The sequence below is a fragment of the Capsicum annuum genome, chromosome 1, assembly GCF_002878395.1.
Source record: "Capsicum annuum cultivar UCD-10X-F1 chromosome 1, UCD10Xv1.1, whole genome shotgun sequence".
Lineage (NCBI taxonomy): Eukaryota > Viridiplantae > Streptophyta > Magnoliopsida > Solanales > Solanaceae > Capsicum > Capsicum annuum.
Genome location: NC_061111.1, coordinates 184,043,375 through 184,063,444, shown reverse-complemented (window position 1 = coordinate 184,063,444; position 20,070 = coordinate 184,043,375). Strand labels below are relative to the sequence as shown.

At 28.3% G+C, this 20,070-nt stretch overlaps 1 protein-coding gene across 3 annotated transcripts; it reads right to left on the bottom strand.

Moving 5' to 3' along the window:
- Positions 1-557: 557 nt before the first annotated feature.
- On the bottom strand, positions 558-19,400 carry LOC124896538. 3 transcript variants are annotated; one of them, XM_047408078.1, is made up of 5 exons: positions 19,190-19,362; positions 18,442-18,538; positions 16,887-17,036; positions 1,359-1,496; positions 558-849 (listed from the first exon to the last, which is right to left on the bottom strand). In XM_047408078.1, exons 1-5 carry the CDS (start codon positions 19,210-19,212, stop codon positions 664-666), a joined length of 594 nt encoding a protein of 197 aa, XP_047264034.1. In that variant the 5' UTR covers positions 19,213-19,362; the 3' UTR covers positions 558-663. The 3 variants fall into 3 exon arrangements, with proteins under 3 accessions (XP_047264034.1, XP_047264038.1, XP_047264026.1); XM_047408082.1 differs by having other exon boundaries at positions 18,442-18,551; positions 19,190-19,329; XM_047408070.1 differs by lacking the exon at positions 18,442-18,538 and having other exon boundaries at positions 19,190-19,400.
- Positions 19,401-20,070: the final 670 nt, after the last annotated feature.

The window sequence follows — 20,070 nt, the reverse complement described above, 5'->3', positions numbered from 1 at the left end:
CCCTAATATATAGTATAATATACACTCAATATACAAATATTATACAAAATTGTAAGAGTTGTTTAAACACTCAAACAATCCATTATTACACACTGTTAAACCAAAAATTGGCTTCGTTTCTTTCTTGAAATTCAAGCTCCAGATCCATCCAAAATACCTCAAGATCAATACCCTAATTTCATATTTAGGCTCCTCAATACGTACCGGATATTTTGCAACAATTTACTCGAAACAGAGGTTATTTGCGGAAAATTTAATTGCAAAATTTGAAGTTTTAAGATTCAACAATAGGCATTTATCAAGTTTTTTGCTTCATGTTCACATTTTTCGCCTTAAGTCGATAAATAACCATATTTTTCAACTTCGAAAAATATTCTTCAACAAATTCGAATACCTCAAATCCGAGCAGCTATGTTTTTATGTCACTTCGAGTTCTTCTAACAAATATATACTAACTCTCTAAAAGTGTTCATTTCTTCATTTGACTTGTAAAACGTAGCAATATTGCCCAGAATATTGGGGGTGTAGAGAAGAGAGAGGGAAGAGAAAATTTAGTAGGTTAATGAGTGAACTTTCTTTTTAGTTCTAAACGGGGAAAAAAATAAATATGAGCTCACTTTGACAATGTACTTCGATCAATTGTATTTCCACGCAATTAATCCATCATAAAATATTTGGTTTACGGAGTATAAGAAGTTGTGCATAAATTTGGTCTTTCTTTTTGTTTATTCTTTCTAAATGGTTCTCGATAGATCTAATGTCCTTTGTAATAACTTGCATTTTTTGTTTCAGCCTTTCCACGTTGGCATTGGACGTCCTTCCCGTAAAACGTGTTTGATTGTAGAGAACCTGAAAAATAACGAAAGCTTAAATATTTATGTACATTAACTAAACTAATAGTAACACATCTCTCATTAATTATGTATATTATGAGTTTAAGCTTTGTGTAGTACAAAATATTCTATATTATCAGATTAATTTGACCTACGATTGCAGGTTATTTAATTTTTACATAAAAATTGAAAAAAAAAAAATTGAGTAACCTGCGATAGCAAATCAAGTTTTGCCTAATAGTATTGAATATTTTGTATCGTGCACAAAACATAAATTTGTATATTATTAGCTAACTTTATTAAAACTTCAGTTATTTTTTTTTTATCTATATCAACAAAATTACATCAATATCATAGAACAACTAATAAACCACTCATTCAAATTAGGTTTCATGTAATTAAGAAAAGACTAAATAAGTGTTAGGATTTTTTTATTCAACTCATATTTGATGAATATGTAGCAGATCTAAACAAAAGGAATATTTGCAGTGCAAATCAAGAGATCATGTGTGAAGTTGTTGATACCTTATTGTAAACTACTTTGGCATCTTTGGTACTTTCAATCTCTTTTATCTTTAATGCTGTTGTTATCTCCCGAAACATCTTCTTTTCATCAGCTAAACAATTATTCTTGTGTCTTGTCTTGCAATATAAAGTCTTAATCTGCAATTAACAAAGTATTTTAATGATCAATTACAACGCAACAATTCATTTTTGCGATTTTAATAGCTTGACTTGCATGAAAACATTTTCCTAATTCAAACAAAATTTAATGGAGGTATAAAAATTCCCCAACTTCTAAAAGAATACCCCAATGTTTTCCTACTTATTATTTTCTTCAAATACTCTTATCAGCATACGAACAAAATATTAATATGAGGGCTTTATTGTCTTTTTATAAACAAATTTAAACCAATACTCCATCGCCCTTTTTATTTTTCGTTTCGCCCTCAAACAATTAAACCACAACAAAAAACTTAAAATATAATTTTATTAAGGGAAGATAAATCACCGTTGCTCTCTTCTTAAAGTGGCATATTATCTGCGCTGAGCACGGATTCAATATTTTTATTTTTTAAAAATTTTATTTTGTATGATATATTTTATTTTTTAATTTATTTTAAAAAGAATGTTATTTTTCTATTTTTAAAAATAATTTATTTTTATAATTTTTATTTTATTTTTTAATAAACACAAAATTTAATTAAGGTTTATTTATATCACAAATTTAATAAAATAATATTTCATTTTTTCTACTTCATATTTAATCAAATAGTATCACATAAATTGAAACCAAAAAATAATAAAAAAGTACTAAAAAGGTTTAAAATTTAATCTTCTTGTTTATGTATTTTATACTTTATTTATTTGTATATAATAAAAATTAAAATTTTGATCATTCAGATATTAGCTCTTAATTATGTATTTCATCATTTGTTTGAATCTAATCCTTTAAATCTTAATAAGTGTACTGCTCCCATTTGTTTGAATCTAATCATTTAGATCTTAATAAGCGTACTCCTTCCATATTCCCTTCCTGACACACATATTACTATTACTCTATCCATTCATTTTTAATTTATCATTTTGTATTTATTTTATTCTTGTTATTCCATCCGTTTAAAAATGAATGACCTATTTTTTTTAGTCTGTTCAAAAAGAATAATTCTTTTCTTTTTTGACAATATTTTTCAACTTTCCACATGACATGTTTAAGACCATAAGATTAAAGGACATTTTGATACATTTAACATAACTTTAATTTAGGACCACAAGATTTAAAAATCTTCTTTATTTTCGTAAACTTCGTGTCAAGTCAAATTAGGTCATTCTTTTTTAAAGGAGGGAGTATTAAATATTATTTATTATCTAATACTCAAACGACTTATAATAACTGATTAGAAGTTATATTGTAAAATTACTATAAAAAGTACTTCTAAGAAAAAATTTAAGTAGACTCTATATAAGTCGCAAGTTAATTTAAAATATCAAGAGTTAACTTATTATTTTGTGTCTATTTTATCTTTTTTATGAAAATTATTAATTTTCTAATGCTTAAATGACATATAATAATTAATTAGGGGTGATATAGTAAAATACGATTGAATCAGATTTAAGTGAATCTCATATACGAAGTCAAGTTAATTTAAAATATCAAGAGTTAATTTTTATGTCTATTTTACTTTTTTATTAAATATTATTAATTTCTAATACCCAAATAACTTAAAATAATTAATTAGGGATAATATAGTAAAAAATCACGATTGAAGTAACTGAAGCTAGCATGTCATGAATATTTATTTTATTTTTTAATTAAATATTATTAATTTTTATAATAATTAATTAAAAATAATATAATAAAATTATGACTAAATTAGCTTAAACAGATATGTTGACCATGTATTGTTTGCTTGAGCAGCTACATGACTTATATTATATCGGAGGAAGAATTTTGGACGATCTTGCTAACAATTCGACTCTGGGGAATATTTTATTTAGTTTGGAAAGCATTGAAGCTTTAAGTTGGTCAACATTATTCGTTCAAGTATGTTCTCGTCATCCTTGCTTAATTATATGATAGAAAGTTAGCAATTTTCAATTAAACTGTAAGTTAGAGTTCTTACGACAAAATTGTCCAGATTAAAACTTAAATTATATATACTAAAGGAGCGTCCTCCTCTCTGCTTCTTTTTTTCTTCTCGTGTTAAGAGAAGCGAGAGAGAGATATGGTTCATTCTCATGCTCATGTATAGATTGGAGAAGGAGAAGAGAGTTTGGGTATAGCTAAAGGTGTCAATCGGGTCGGGTTCAGTTTGACTCGGCCCGATCAGCCCCCGGACTGTAGGATATCGAGTTTCGAGCTGGGTCAATTTTAAATTGGATCTGGTTAACCTTGTAAGTGAAATATTTATTTCAAAAAAAATTTTAGTCTTAGTTGGAGAGAAAGAAAGAAAATAAAGAAAATAAAAAAAGAAAAAAGGAAAGATGTCACCTCCACAACTTTGCCGTCTCATCAATGCTATAAGAGCATTTCTTTCTTTTGCAAATAAAACAACAAGAAAATATACTGTCAACCAATGAAAAACATAAAAACAAATTGCTCTCTTTCTTTCTTTAACTTCTTCCTCCACCAACGTTTTCCTCTTCATGCTCTGCGTAAATTTTGGCTTGGGTTTGTTTAACCAATTTTTTAATTTAACTTGTTGGTATTTGTATTAATAATTTTATTGATTTATGTACCCTCTGTTTAATTAGGGAAGCTTTATTTAACTCAGAATATCCTCTAATTAATCAGGAAAATGCTTGTTTAATCCTGAGAAAACATTTCATACTGTTGAAATAGTTTCTCAGGATAATGCCTAGCACGATTCAAATATAATTAATCTATTAACTTGATAAAAAATAGTTAGATTACTGTTATACTTTTCATATTAAATATAGTATTATCATTGAGGTAGTAATAATATTATACACTGTTGTATATAGTATTACTAATATTATTAATACTCCCTCCGTCCCAAATCATGTGTCATCATTTCCTTTTTAATCCGTCTCAAAATAAGTGTCGCCTTTCCTTATTTGACAACTTTTTAAAGGCACAATTACCCTTTTACCCTTATTGGTCCCACTTAATTAAAAAAAAAGATATTGACACATTTTTTGATAAAGGATAATTTGGTAAACTTTACCAAGTCTTCCCTTATTTCTTAAACTCCGTATCCGGTCAAATGGCGACACATAAAATGAAACGGAGGGAGTCTAATATTTTGTCAACAGTTAAATAATATTGTTGTTATTATTATTTTTCCGTTGTTTCCCAACAATCTAAGAAACTATGACATATAATTTTGATCCTAAGACCATTGATAATACTGATGCTGGTGTTGCTCTGGTTGCTTCCATTCCAGTCAGTTTGTCAGAAGATTATTGTACTGCAGGTACTGCAGAATACAGGTATGAAAATAAATTTGGTTGCACGCTTAATGTTAATATAGAATCTTTATAGAAAATGCATCTCAATGCAAAAGAATATATGAAAGAAATGACAATCCCGCCAAATCAAAAATAAATTTGACTGAAATGGATGATATAATTATTGCGGTCATTTCAGAAATAAATATTGAGACCAATGTGAGAAATTGGGTGGTGGACTCTGGTGCTACTAGGCACATTTGTATAAATAAAAATGATTTTTTATCATACACCCAAATTGAGAAAAAAGAAGAAATTATTTATCTTGGGACCTCGAGAACTATTCAAGTTCTTGGAAAAGGCAAAATTCTTCTCAAACTCACATCTGGTAAAACTTTGGCATTGAGTAACGTGTTGCATGCTCCTAATATCAGAATTAATTTGATTTCTGTGGCATTATTAAAAAAAAGCTGGAATAAAGATTTTATTTGAAAATAACGAGATCATATTAACCACAAACGATATTCTTATTGGAAATGGACGTTGTAATCATGGACTTTATGTACTTGATATTATCAATGGTAATGCATTAGCTTCTGCTTATATGATTGAGTCTATTTCTTTATGGCATGCTAGATTAGAACATGTTAATATTAAATATATAAAGAATATGCAATCACTTGATTTAATATCTGGTTTAGACTCAAGTAATTTTAATAAATGTGAAATATGTGTTGAAGCTAAAATTACTAAAAAGTTATGTTTTTCAGTTAATAGAGAAACTAAACTGTTATCTTTGATCCACACTGATTTGGGTGATTTAAAACAAACTATGACTAGAGATGGTAAAATATATTATGTGACCTTTATTGATGATTTCTCTAGATTTACTAAGTTGTATTTGCTTAGAAATAAAGATGATGCATTTGATGCTTTTGTGTCTTATAAATCTAAAGTTGAAAATCAACTTACTAGAAAAATTAAGAGCATTAGATCTGATAGAGATGGAGAATATGTATCTTTAAATACTTTTAGTGAAAAAAAGGTATTATTCATGAAGTAACTCCGCCTTATTTTTTCGAGTCTAATGGTGTAGCTGAAAGGAAAAAAAAGGACACTAAAAGAAATGATGAATTCTATGCTAATTAGCTCTTGTGCACCTGATAATTTGTGGGGTGAAACTATTTTATCAGCATGTCATTTACAAAATAGAATTTCTCATAAAAGAACTGGCAAAACTCCTTATGAACTGTGGAAAGTTTATAAGCCTAATTTAAAATATTTAAAAGTGTGGGGTTGCCTTGCGAAAGTTCTTCTTCCTGAACCTAAAAAGAGGAAGATAGGTTCTAAAACTGTTGATTGCATGCCTATGGAATATGCTGAACATAGTGCTGCATACAGATTTCTTGTCTTGAAATATGATGTACTTGATAGTAATACTATAATCGAGACAAAGAATGTTGAATTCTTTGAGCATATTTTTTCACTATGTGATAAAATCTCTCATGCACCTGTTGAAAAAGAAAATGAATCTACCTCTAATATTGAGGAACTGGGAAGGAGTACAATGCCTAGAAAAGAATATTTTCCTTATGGAAATGATTTTCAAACTTTTGTTGTTGATAATGAACCATCAAATTATTTTGAAGCTATATCTTCTTCATATACTAAATTTTGAAAAGAGCCAGTAAAAATTGAACTTGATTCAATTATGAAAAATAATACATGAATTTTAACTGACTTATCTCCTAGTGCAAAACCGATTGGTTGTAAATGGATTTTCAAAAGGAAACTTAATTCAAATGGATCTTTAGGTAAATATAAAGCTCGGTTAGTAGCTAAAGAATTTTCTCAAAAGAAAAATATTGATTACTTTGATACATTTGCACCAGTAAGAAGAATTGTTTTTATTCGAGTATTAATTGCTTTGGCATCAATTCATAAATTTTTTATCCATCAAATGGATGTGAAAACAACTTTCTTAAATGGAAATTTAGAAGAAGAAATTTATATGGTTCAAGCTGAAGGATGTGTAATTTCTGGACAAGAAAATAAAGTTTGTAAATTAATTAAATCTCTTTATGGCCTTAAACAAGCTCCAAAATAGTGGCATGAGAAGTTTGATCAAGTCTTAATAAAAGACGACTTTTTTTCTATTGAGGTGGATAAATGTGTTTATACAAAGGTGGTAGACAGTGATTATGTGATAATCTGCTTATATGTTGATGACATGCTTATATCTGGTACATGTTTAAATATTGTGGAACGTACCAAATTATTTTTGTCTACTAACTTTGATATGAAAGATCTGGGTGAAGTGAATATGATATTGGAAATTAAAGTCATAAGGAGTGAAGATGGTATAATGTTGTCACAAGGACATTATGTTGAAAGACTTCTTAAGAAGTTTGATGTTGGGAGATAACTTCTATAGCTACTCCTTATGATGCTAATTCTAAATTAAAAAAGAATAATGATGACCCAGTTTCTCAGTCTAAGTATGCACAGATCATTGGGAGTTTGATGCATCTAATGAATTTTACTAGGTCTAATATAGCCTATATTGTGTGTAGACTGAGTAGATATACTCATAATTTCAATAATGAGCATTGGTCTGCATTAATGCGATTGATGAAATATTTGAAAGGAACCATGAGTTATGGTATCTTGTCTAATGGATTTTCTTATATTTTAGAAGGTTATTGTAATGCAAATTGGATCTCTCATTTAGACGAGACAAAATCCACTAATGGTTATGTATTCACGCTTAGTGGAGGTGCAATATCATGGAGATCAGCTAAGCAGATGATCATTGCTAGATCAACTATGAAATTAGAGTTTGTGGCTTTGGAATTAGCTGGTACTGAGACTGAATGACTAAGAAATTTCTTAGCAAATATCCCTTTTAAAAAGGATGATCTGTTGCCTCATAGCCCTTTTAAAAAATGATGATCTGTTGCCTCATAGCTCTTTGAAAAAGGATGATCTGTCGCCTCATAACCCTTTGAACAAGGATAATCTGTTGTCTAATATCCCTTTGAAAAAGGATGATCTGTTGTCTAATATCCCTTTTTTAAAAAAGAATGATCTAATGCCTCTTATATATATACACTGTGATTGTCAAGCCACAATTGCTATTGCGAAGAATAAATCTTTCAGTTGTAAGAGTAGACATATGAAATTGAGGTATGATGTTGTTAAGCAGCTACTGAGGGATGTAATAATTTTCATTGATTAAGTGAAGTCAGAATTGAATTCGGCTGATTCACTGACTAAACCCGTGGGAAGAAAATTAATTCTTCAAACTTCAAAAGAGATGGGATTAAGGCCAATATGATTGTCAATAGAGATGGTAACCCAACCTATGTGATTGGAGATCCCATGAAGTAGGTTTATATGGGTAATAACAAGTTGATATTAACTCTACGCACTTATTGAGAGTGCTTGAACTGCTAATAAAATGGAGAGATGGGTTATTGACTCTTAATGAATTCATAGTCCTTATGGATGGTGTATTTAAAGCAGTGTACACTTGATGAATTCACCTATATGAGAAGTGGAATGATACCGTTCCTATGAGACTTTTGGTCTTAATCTCTAGAGCTCTCATGAATATCAGGCGCGCGCATGGCCTATTGGCGCAAAATCGCGTTGAACAACAAAATTTCGATCAAAATGTGATTGGTAAAGTCTCTGGCTTACAACAAGAATTATTCGGTTCATAGAAATATTATACTTCACCAGTGATTCTGTAAGTTAAATTTTATTAGACTAAGTTTGGTTCATAGTCCAGAAGACACCAAACCTACTGCATTGTGTCCATGCAAATCCAACAAGTTAAATATTTTTCTATAAATTCTTTTGAAATAATGTGGGGATTGTAAGTGAAATATTTATTTCAATAGAATTTTTAGTTTTACTTGGAGAGAAAGAAAGAAAATAAAGAAAATAAAAAAAGGAAAAAAGAAAGATGTCACCTCCACAACTTTGCCGTCTCATCAATGCTATAAGAGCATTTCTTTCTTTTGCAAATAGAACAACAAGAAAATATACTGTCAACCAATGAAAAACATAGAAACAAGCAACCCTCTTTCTTTCTTTAACTTCTCCCTCCACCAACGTTTTCCTCTTCATGCTCTGCATAAATTTTAGCTTGGGTTTGTCTAACCAATTTTTTAATTTAACTTGTTGGTATTTGTATTAGTAATTTTGTTGATTCCTGTACCCTCTGTTTAATTAGGGAAGATTTATTTAACTTAGAATATCCTCTAATTAATCAGGAAAATGCTTGTTTAATCCTGGGGAAATATTTCGCACTGCTGAAATAGTTTCTTAGGACAGTGCCTAGCACGACTCAAGTATAATTAATTTATTAACTTGTTAAAAAGTAGTTAGATTACTGTTATAGTTTTCATATTGAATATAGTATTATCATTGAGGTAGTAATAATATTATACACTGTTATGTCATTGTATTACTAATATTATTAATATAATATTTGTCAACAGTTAAATAATATTGTTGTTATTATTATTTTTTCATTTTTTCCCAACAAATCCGGCCCAGACCAAAATCGATCCAGGCCCACCTTTTAACCGACCCGACCCGGCCCGGACAACTTTTTAAAAAAAAAAATTTGATTTTTGATCGTTAGCCCCAACGGCTAGATGACTGTTTTTGGGTCCAAACGACTACTTTGACCTTTTTATTTTTTTTTAAAAAAAATCATTTAAAATATTTTTTTAAACCAAAAAAAAAAATCTATAAATACCCTACGCTTTCAAATCATTTTTCACACAATTTTCATTCTCTCTCAAATCTAAAATATTCTATATATTTCCTAAAGTGCTCAATTTAATTTTTTTAATTTTGCGATTACAAAGTACGAGTGGAAGTTTCTAAAGTCGCAACTTTCGGATACTTTTAAAATTTGGTATTGTCGTTCCATCTTTTACTTTTAATTTATTGAATATTTAATTTCATTATATTTGTGTATTTTGAATTTTTTTAGTTTGATTTATATTATGGATAAATTAAGAAACCTCGCCAGTAAAAGTGTAAAAAAATTATTCATGAAGTGGTAGTGATAGTAAAAAGTGAATTACTGGTGGTAGGAGTAGTTCAAGTAGTAGATATATCTATGTGCCTCCGGTACCGCTTAGTTAACCTTTTGAGGAAGAAGTAGATGTAGGTGCACAAGATATGAATTATGTAGAAGCTCGAGAAATTACGGTATAAAAGAAGAAAATGAAGTAGATGCAGTTGATTTAGATAAAGATGATGAAAATATTGGTGAGACACCCGCAGTAGGGAATGCTAATGTTAGATCTGAATCGGTTAATCGTCATTCCCGTGCCCCAAGAGCTCATAGAACAACTAGTATTGCATGATAATTTTCTTACACGTATAGGAGATATTGAGGTGCAATACAATATTTGTCAATAAGTATATAAACATAAAAGTGGAGGCAAGTAAGGGGGTACGAGTACGTTAATGAGTCATATAAATGATAATCACGAAAGAGAGTTAGTTATTGCAAAAGGTGGTGAGGTGTTGGTGGGTCAACACAAACTAGAATGGACTCAGCAACCGGTCAGGTAATTAAGAATTATAATAAATTGAGGGACCGGAAATAAATAGCAAAAATGGTTGCTGTGGGTTGTTTGCTTTTCAGTTTTCCTTCTTCGGATGCGTTTATTCATTATATTCAAGCAATTTATAATCCTATGTTTAATGGTATTCCTAGAAGTATTTATCAGGCCAATATTTTTAGAATTCATTCACAATATGTTTTTTATTTATCTACATTGTTAAAAGATATTCAATGTAGAATGACTCTAACTTCTGATCTTGATCGTGCTGTTAATAAAAATAATTATTTAATCATTACTTGTCACTAGATAAATAGTAATTATGTTATACAAAAACGTATTCTTGCTTTTTTGTATGATGAAGATCATAGACATACTGGAGAATTTATTGCTGATTCGATTGGTAAAGTTACAGAATTTTATGGTATTGAAAAAAAAGTCTTATGTATTGCTTTTGATAAGGCTTCTAATAACAAGACTGATATTACAAAGTTAAAAGCTAAGCTTTCTCCGTCGTTACCTGAAATATTTCATGTTAAGTGTGTTTGTCATATATATAATTTAATTGTAAGAGATGATCTTAAATTTTTTGAGTTTTATATTGAAAAAGTCCGGCTTATTGTTGGCTTTATTCAAGGAAATAATAATTAAAAAAAAGAATTAGATAATTTAAAGTTAAATTTCAAGAAAATGGACTTAGACCGATATTGATGTCTGAAGAATGTGATACTAGATGGAATGCTACGTATGATTATTTAAAAACTTGTCATGCTTATAGAGTTCCTATTGCACTAACTTTTAACCAACATTGTGGTTCATTTGCTGATCCGATTGAATGTATGCTACATGATTCTGATTGGGCTATAATTGATGATCTTGTTAAGTTTTTTTAAAAAATTTATATAGCTACGGTTGAATTTTTCGGTGCTTATTATCCTACCGTTTGTAATATTTTAGCATATATAGCCGATATTTCTGCTTTACTCAAAGAATATAAAAATAAAGAAGGTTACAAAGAAGCTGTTGGTGCTATGTTTGCAAAATTTAAAAAATATTTATTTTCGATTCCCCTAATTACTTGGTTGGAGCTATACTAAATCTGTGCATGAAATATAATACTATGTGCCACTTTAGTACTCTTATTTATTCTAACTTAGAGATAAATACTAACAATGATTCAGATGATGAAGAGCAAGAACAACCAGATTTGTGGACGGCTATGAGTGATGCGAATATTTACATAGATAAATTATATAATTATTATGTTGATTTACTTGATTTAGCTGTACCAAAAAATATCACTCCAACTGTCGCTCCTCATCCCCGAGGAGCCATTATCTTCTAAAAGGCCGACACATAGTGGTTTTCCTAATTACATTAATGATTTAAATGTTTGGAATAGTTTTAAGGAGAGAACTTACACAACAGCTTGTCGGGAAGAGCTTAAGTATTATCTTCGAACGCTGATAGAGGATCGTAGACGACGAATCAACGTGTTGGATTAGTAGAAGAATAACGAAACACAATATCTTGTGCTTTCAAGATTAGCTAGAGATATATTGAATGTTTCAATGTAAATCGTTGCATCGGAGAACGATTTTAGTCATAGACAACAACAACTTGGAGACAACCGACACTCATTGGAAAGTAATGCTATGAATGTTCTAGTTTGCCTTAGAGATTGGATTAGAGAGGAACGAAGAAATCAAGGAATGGAGGTGGAGCCGAAAGACGAACAGAATCTTGAAGAAATTATGACTTCAAGGGAGAACTCAACACAATCAAGTCCAATGCATGATTTTGCCACATTGATTTTGACTATCCTATGCAAGTTTCCGTTAATGTTAACATGGATGAATTGGAAAAAATGATGAGAACTTTATAGATTTTTCATTCATGTACATTATAAAATTTGAATCATTTTGCGATCAATAAAATATAACATTCATTCACACCTTACTTTGTAATTTTTTTCATTTAATGATTTAAATTAAATTTCTAGTTTAAATTAAATACTTAATTTTAATATATTACTAATTTACTATCAAGTATTATTAATTTATTATATTAAGTAGCATATTTTTTAAAGTAGTACATATATTGAATGGTACGTATATATGTGTATATATATTTTCTATAGACTCTAAAGTAGTATCTATTTAACGAATACATGTGTATATGTTTTATAGATTAGTATATAGATATAGTGTTTATATATTGTATGCATATTTTTTAAAGCAGTACAAATATTGAATGGTACGTATATATGTGTATATATTTTCTATAGATTCTAAAGTAGTATATATTTAACTTATACATGTGTATATGTTTTATAAATAAGTATATATATAGTGTTTATATGTTGTATGTATATTTTTTTAAAGTAGTACATATATTGAATGGTACGTATATATGTGTATATATTTTCTATAGACTTTAAAGTAATATATATTTAGCGTATACATGTGCATATGTTTTATAAATTAGTATATATATATTGTTTATATGTTGTATGTATATTTTTTAAAGTAGTACATATATTAAATGATACGTATATATGTGTATATATTTTCTATAAACTCTAATGTAGTATTATTTAACGTATACATGTGTATATGCTTTATAAATTAGTATATATATAGTGTTTATATGTTGTATGTATATTTTTTAAAGTAGTATATATATTGAATGATACATATATATGTGTACATATTTTTTATAGACTCTAAAGTAGTATATATTTAAACTATACATGTGTATATGTTTTATAAATTAATATATATATAGTATTTATATGTTGTATGTATATATTTTCTATAGACTCTAAAGTAGTATATATTTAACGTATACAAGTGTATATGTTTAATAAATTAGTATATAATTATATATATAGCGTGTGTTATATTGTAGTATAAGTTTTATTTAAAGTAGTACATATATTGAATGGTACGTATATATGTGTATATATTTTCTATAGACTCTAAAGTAGTATATATTTAACGTATACATGTATATATGTTTAATAAATTAGTATATAATTATATATATATAGTGTGTATATATTGTTGTATATGTTTTATTTAAAGTAATACATATATTGAATGGTACGTATATATGTGTATATATTTTCTATAGACTCTAAAGTAGTATATATTTAACGTATACATGTGTATATGTTTTATAAATTAGTATATATATTGTAGTATATATCTTGTAGTATATGTTTTATTTAAAGTAGTATCTATATTTAACTAACGATAGTCGTATACACGATTACATGTATAATTGTGTATATTTTTTTAAATTCTAATGTAGTATATACTATATATATAGTGCATATATAATGTTTAACGTATTTAAAATGTATATAGGTGGGTATATATAGTGTATAATGGAGAAAAAACTTTTAATTTTTGTATGGTTTTGACCGGTTATGACCGGATGGACCAATTTTGATCGGGTTTAGGCGGGTTGGATCGGGTTAGATGTAGTGGGCCGATCCCGGGTTGTTTCTTGAAATTTTACTATTCGGCCCGGAATCGGACCGGCCCATTTAACCTGACCCGAAACCGGACCGAACCGACCCACAAACCATTTAAATGGACAGGCCGGTTCTGGATTGACCCGGCCCGACCCCGTTAACAGGTTTAGGTATAGCTTTCAGATATAATGACACAAAAGTTTCCACTATTATAAGATTAAAAATTAATATTTCTAACTAATATGCAACATATTATATGCTTATCTATACTGGAATTTTCAAGCAAATTACTTATTTGAGATATTAACAAAATTAAGTATTTATGCATCTTTGCTATCTCCCGACAATATGAATAATTGATAAGTTTGTTTCTAAATTTAAGTAGATCAAAGAAATTACTTTATTCTTGTCTTTCTTAGAACTTAAATCTTGATCTCTAAAATCTGCACGCATTTCATCAATCAATAGGATCTACCTCAATTGCTTAGCAGTTGTCATTCTTAATTTAATTGAGTAGATTTGGTTATATAGATATTTTGGTCTTTCGAACACCTCTCACCAAGTCCTTCACATAAGAAGTTAAATGTGACCGCCATATCGATTATCATGCCATTTTGACATAATTATTTTTGTCATGCATGAAACATAGTACTCGTTTGGTCAAGAAAATTAAAAATTTTCGGAGTTGGAGTTGAATTAGAGTTGAAATTGGAGTTGGAATTGTGTTTGACCATGTCTTTTTTGAAATTTTTTTTTGACTTTTAAAAAAACTTATTAAAATATGATTTTATGCCCTAACGTTTACAAACTATCAAAATCACCCAACAAAAAGTTCCCTACTAATGAAAAAAGAACACAATTAGCCACTATTATAAAAATAATTACATATACATGGCCATATTTAATGAATTTCAATTATGACATACATAGTATTTATATTAATAGCCGTTTCTCATATTTGAAAATTTTAAATATGGATGTTATATTAACAGATCACTGGTTTCCTGTTTTTTAGGTAACCAATATTATCTTTCAAACAATTTATTTTTATAGAAATTTATCTAATTTATTTCCTTTATTTTTCGTTCCTAAAAAATAGGAAATGATGAGTTGTTATTAAATTTTAGGGTGCCGCTAATTTATTTTTTTAATTTTCTTATATATGAAAGATTTTACTGTGTGTGAATAAATTATTTCCATGTAAAACATGCTTTGCATATTTATGATATATTATATCATATACCATAAATATATAAATATGCTTTGTATGTTTCTTTATACTTTGTATTTTTATATATGTGTTTATATGGTATAAACTTCACATATAACATACTTTGTATATTTATATTATAAATATGCTTAATATGTTTTTTAATACTTTGTATATTTATATATGTGTGTATATGATATATACATGGTATAAACTTTATATATAACATACTTGGTATATTTCTATTATAAATATAATACTTTATATATTTATGGGTATAAATATAAATTAGTAGTAAAATAATGTCTTAAATAAGGGAGAAAATTAAATAAGGAATAAAAATAATGATGAGAGAAAAAAAAGAGATATATATTAATTAGGAAAACATTAAGTTTGAAATTATAATTATTTTATTCTTTAAAACTGCTATATACGTAATATTGAAAAAATAATGTTATAAGGAGAGTTTTATGTAAAAATTTAAAAGATTGGTGTTATATGTAATAATAATAAAAGTTGAAATTGGAGTTCGAAAATTGTGAAAACAATAAAAACCTATTTCCCTTTTCAGAAAAATTTTTCGAAATTATTTTTCGAATTTTAATGGTCAAACACCACAATTTTTAACTCCAAATTTTTTTTTCGAAAAAAAGGGAAAAATTTCCACGTTCAAACGCACCTTAGTGTGCATATGGAGATTCTCACGAAAGACTAGATCTCTATAAATTTGTTAGGAAAAAAACCCTTCTAAACTCTTAGAGAAAAAGCCCTTATATTGTTAACACGAAGAACTTGTACACAAAATATTATTTAAGCACAAAACCCTCTAGGAGACTAGTACATAAATGTGATCGTTCATTTGTAACTCAAGACTATCGGGGTAGAAAGACTTGTTAAATCTTAAATAAAGAGAAGTGGACATTGGGCCAAGTCAAAGGTCATTAATGATAAATAACTTATTTGATGTTGGATTATAATATTAAGAAAATGAGGTAGATATTAAAATTCCAAGGTAAATTAAAGTCATCACAGAGATGTTTGAAATATCTCCAAGATGTTTGAAATATCATTCAGAATATTTGAAACATCTAGAGATACGTTTGACATTTCTCTAGATAATTTCAAGGAGGAAGGAATTAAGGAGGAAGAGTTGAGGCAGGTGGGAGAGGCAGAATGGGAGAGGTGGAAGAAGGGGGAGAAGGAGGAGGCCTTGTGTAACTAGGAAAACCTTTGGGCTTTTAAAATGTGTTATTAACGTCAATAGTAAAAGAGTTTCTACTAATACATAATTATAACTCCGGTTCTTTTAAAAAAAAAAAATTCAACTCTCTGTTAGACTAAATTCCCTTGTGACTCATCAAGCAAACAATTCAAGCTCTTTTGAGATAAAATTTTCTTTGCAATCTCGAGTGTTGTACTCCTTCCTATTTTACTCGTCTCAAATTAAAATTACATAGCTATTAAGAAAAATAATAAATAACATAACTAGTTTATCACATTATTCCTATTTAATGATATTTACATTTTAATTTAAAGAAAAAGTAATTAATGTAAAGAATAAAATATGAAAAAAAAATTATTTTGTCTTGATAAGTAAAAAATAACAAGCAAAATGGAACACCAAATTAAAAAATTTGGGACGGATAAAATGAAACGAAAGGAGTATCTAGCATTTTATTAGCAATCCTAGTCTCTTAGGCTTATTTAACAGTAAGACCCTGAGAAAGTTGTGTAAGATCATCGTAAGTTATCGGGTGTCATACAATGTGCTTAGCCAAAGTTAAGGCCGTGACAGAAAGTAGAACAAATATTGGAAAATTGCTTCAGAAGCAAAGGAAGAGTACATCTTGAAAGCTTACCGATAGAGGTTCATTCGGTTTTGCTTCACTTGTACCATATAAATCCAAGAAAGTTTGTTCCGTATATTCAAATTTCCTTCTCCTTGACTCATATGAATATGGATAGGGTAGTTGACTTCTTATTTTCTCAGCTAAGTTTTCTCTGTCAAGCTGCACATAATAGGGAAGAGGGAGATCAAATGAAAAAAAGCTGGTAAAATAAAATAATATATATAACAGCTACAGATAAATAGAATAAACTTATGGTCACAAAAATGAGTAATATTTAATAAAAATAATAGTAACTCAACCGTACTGATTGAAGTGAATCATCAATGTGTATAAGTAGGAGAATAAACAAGAATTTGTCATGTTGAGATATAAGAAGATAATTCAGTTATAGATTCTAATAAGTTTCCTAAGCAATTTTGCATAAAAAAATTACCAAGAAATCATCACGAACCAATGGTTTATGTAAAAGCAAAATGAACTTCTGAACCCTGTACTATGTCGGTTTTATAAATTGGATACTTTTACTTACATATTTATCATCTAAATCCCTAAACCCATTAAAAAACAACATTTTAAATCTTTTTTGTTGAGTGTAGCCCACTCTCCCACGTCAGCCTCATCTGTCACACCAGCCTCATCTACCACGTCATTTAAAAAAATAAAAATAAAAAAAATAAAAAAATAAAAAAATAAAAAATTACAAAAATTATTACATTAAATTAAATAAGAAAAATTTATAATTGTAGAAAAATGTGAATAAATCATGTTTTTATTTTTTCTCACAAATTAAACATTAAATTCATTTCAAATAATTAAAATACTTTTCCAACTAATTTAAATTTTTAACTAAAAATTCAAATATACAAACATAATGAATTTTCGATTTTTAAATTTGAATATCTTTAAAAAATTCTCAAAAAGTTTAATTTTTTTCAAGCGAAATTTACTATTTTTTTTCAATATTCACTATCACTCACTTTCAATTCAAATTTAAATTTTAATCCAAAAAAAAAAAAATTTCAAATTTAAATTTTTATTCAAAAAAAATGAAAGGAATTGAATTGAGGAAAAATTAAAATAAAAAAGACCACCAAAAGTAACGACCACCAAAATAGGCATAGTAATTCGATCTTTTGATCACCCATTTTTGGAAAACCATTTTATTCTTCTTAATAAGGTCGAGCTGCTATCAATGCTTGCCCTAATGGGAGACCTAATGCTTTGAGTTTTCTTGCTCTTCTTTATGATCTCTTTCAGCAAGTGAAGGTGGTGGTGGGGGTTGGAAGAGTGTTGGGGTGGGGTGGGGGCTGGGGAAAAAAAAGATGGAGGAAAAAAAGATTTTTTTTTATTTTAATATTTTTATTATTATTTTTAATTATTTTAATATAAAATTGATAAAAAATTGACTCTCACTTGTACCTCTAGGTGAGTGGCTACACTCTCTTTGTTTTAGTCACCATTTTATTGCCACATAGGCAAGGTCAACGATCAAAAGATGCAAAATGTTATTTTTTGAGTTCAAGGGTCCAAATAACAAACATGTAAATAGAAATGTCCAACTTACAAAATCAATATAATACAGAGTCCAGAAGTTCATTTTGGTTATGTAAATTAAAACTGTCCAAGAGTTGCGCGATAAGTGCCCGAAATCTTTTGGGTACCTGCCAACATTAACTATTTGGGAAATAACAAAGAGAAGAAGCACTCTGAAGATTACAAATCACCTATATTTTTTATGAGTAAGGTTAAGTTTTCAGCTATTTGATAAGTAAGACTAACAAGCTAAGTTAGTACCGTGAAAATTGAAGAAAAATACTCCATCCGTTCCATTTTACTTGTTACAAATTTTCTAATTTGATTTCTCATTTTATTTGTTATTTTTCACAAATCAAGAAGAGACAAATTTTTTTTTCATGTTTTATCCTTTACATTAATTATTTTTTCTTCAAATTGAAATATAAACATCATTTAATAGGTTTACTATGATAAATTAGTCATGTTATTAATTATTTTTTAATCAATATGTCAAGTTAATTTGAGACAAGTAAAATGAAACGGAAAAAGTAGAAGAGATAATAGTATAAATAAAATAAATATCAACCCTTTTGAAAATAATTACACTCTCTTTCACTTTTTTAATTATTTAACTCTCTCTCCCTATTAATATATATAATATAGTCAACATATACATAGTATTCTGTGTATATATTGTGACTTTTGTAATATGTTTAAGGAGTAGAGATTTCTTTGTAATATTGAAAACAATATATTTGTGTAATTTTTAGATAATATAAATTGAAAAGCATATTCACCTTTCTTTCTTGTAACTTGTCATAAATCTTAGCTCGAGCTTGATTCTCCTTGCCTAACAAATTTAAAGCTCTTTCAATTTCACGGTTTTGGAAAGCCTCACTGCTGCTAGTGGTTGATGCCATCATAAAAGCAGAGATCAAATTTCTGGATGTGCACGGAGATGAGTCATTCTTTGTTGAATTACTTATACTATTGAACAATGATCTTGGGCATCACGTCAAGAAAGTCAACTCTTGGGCCTCAAGAAAATTGACTCCAATTACCTACTTTATTTTCATTTTTCTTATTTCCTTATCATGGATACTTCTAGTCTAAGGGCTTGTTTGGTTCACCAATAAAGTTACCCGAATTATACTAATTAATTATGGGATTATAATTCTAGAACTAATTTATCTAATCTGAGAGAGGTGACATAAAACAAAGGAAGAATCCATTATGAGGGGGAAAAAATCATATATAATCCTTTGACTATGGCTACAAGAGTATTTATCTATAAATTAATAATACTACTGATTACAAAGTATTTATTTGTCTTTATATTCTGTTGCACCTTTGAACTAGTTGAAAAATGTTCACAACTTTAACTCTTTTAAGTTTCTTTTCTCTAATTTGTAAAGGGTGCCACTTAATTTTAAAAATTTATTAGGAAACTTGTGTATCTTGTAAATGTGAAAATCTATTAGTCTGCCAGATCAATAAAATTCTAGGTAAGATTTTTGTTTATTTTGAGGAAAATGTGTTAGATATTCTTGAAAACTTAATCTAAGATAGTCATTAAAATTAGTCTAAGTACACAACAACGAGGGATTGTCTTCTTTTTAAAAATAAAATAAAATAAAGTCTGTCAAATGGGTTGGGCCAGGCCGATCCACAAGAAGGC

Coding starts and splice junctions, on each gene's coding strand:
- LOC124896538 (XM_047408070.1), bottom strand. CDS start 19,315: ATGATGGCATCAACCACTAGCAGCAGTGAGGCTTTCCAAAACCGTGAA. Junction 1,497..16,886: donor AACCGAATGAACCTCTATCG/GTAAGCTTTCAA, acceptor TGTTAATTGCAG/ATTAAGACTTTATATTGCAA. Junction 850..1,358: donor CCAAAGTAGTTTACAATAAG/GTATCAACAACT, acceptor GTTATTTTTCAG/GTTCTCTACAATCAAACACG.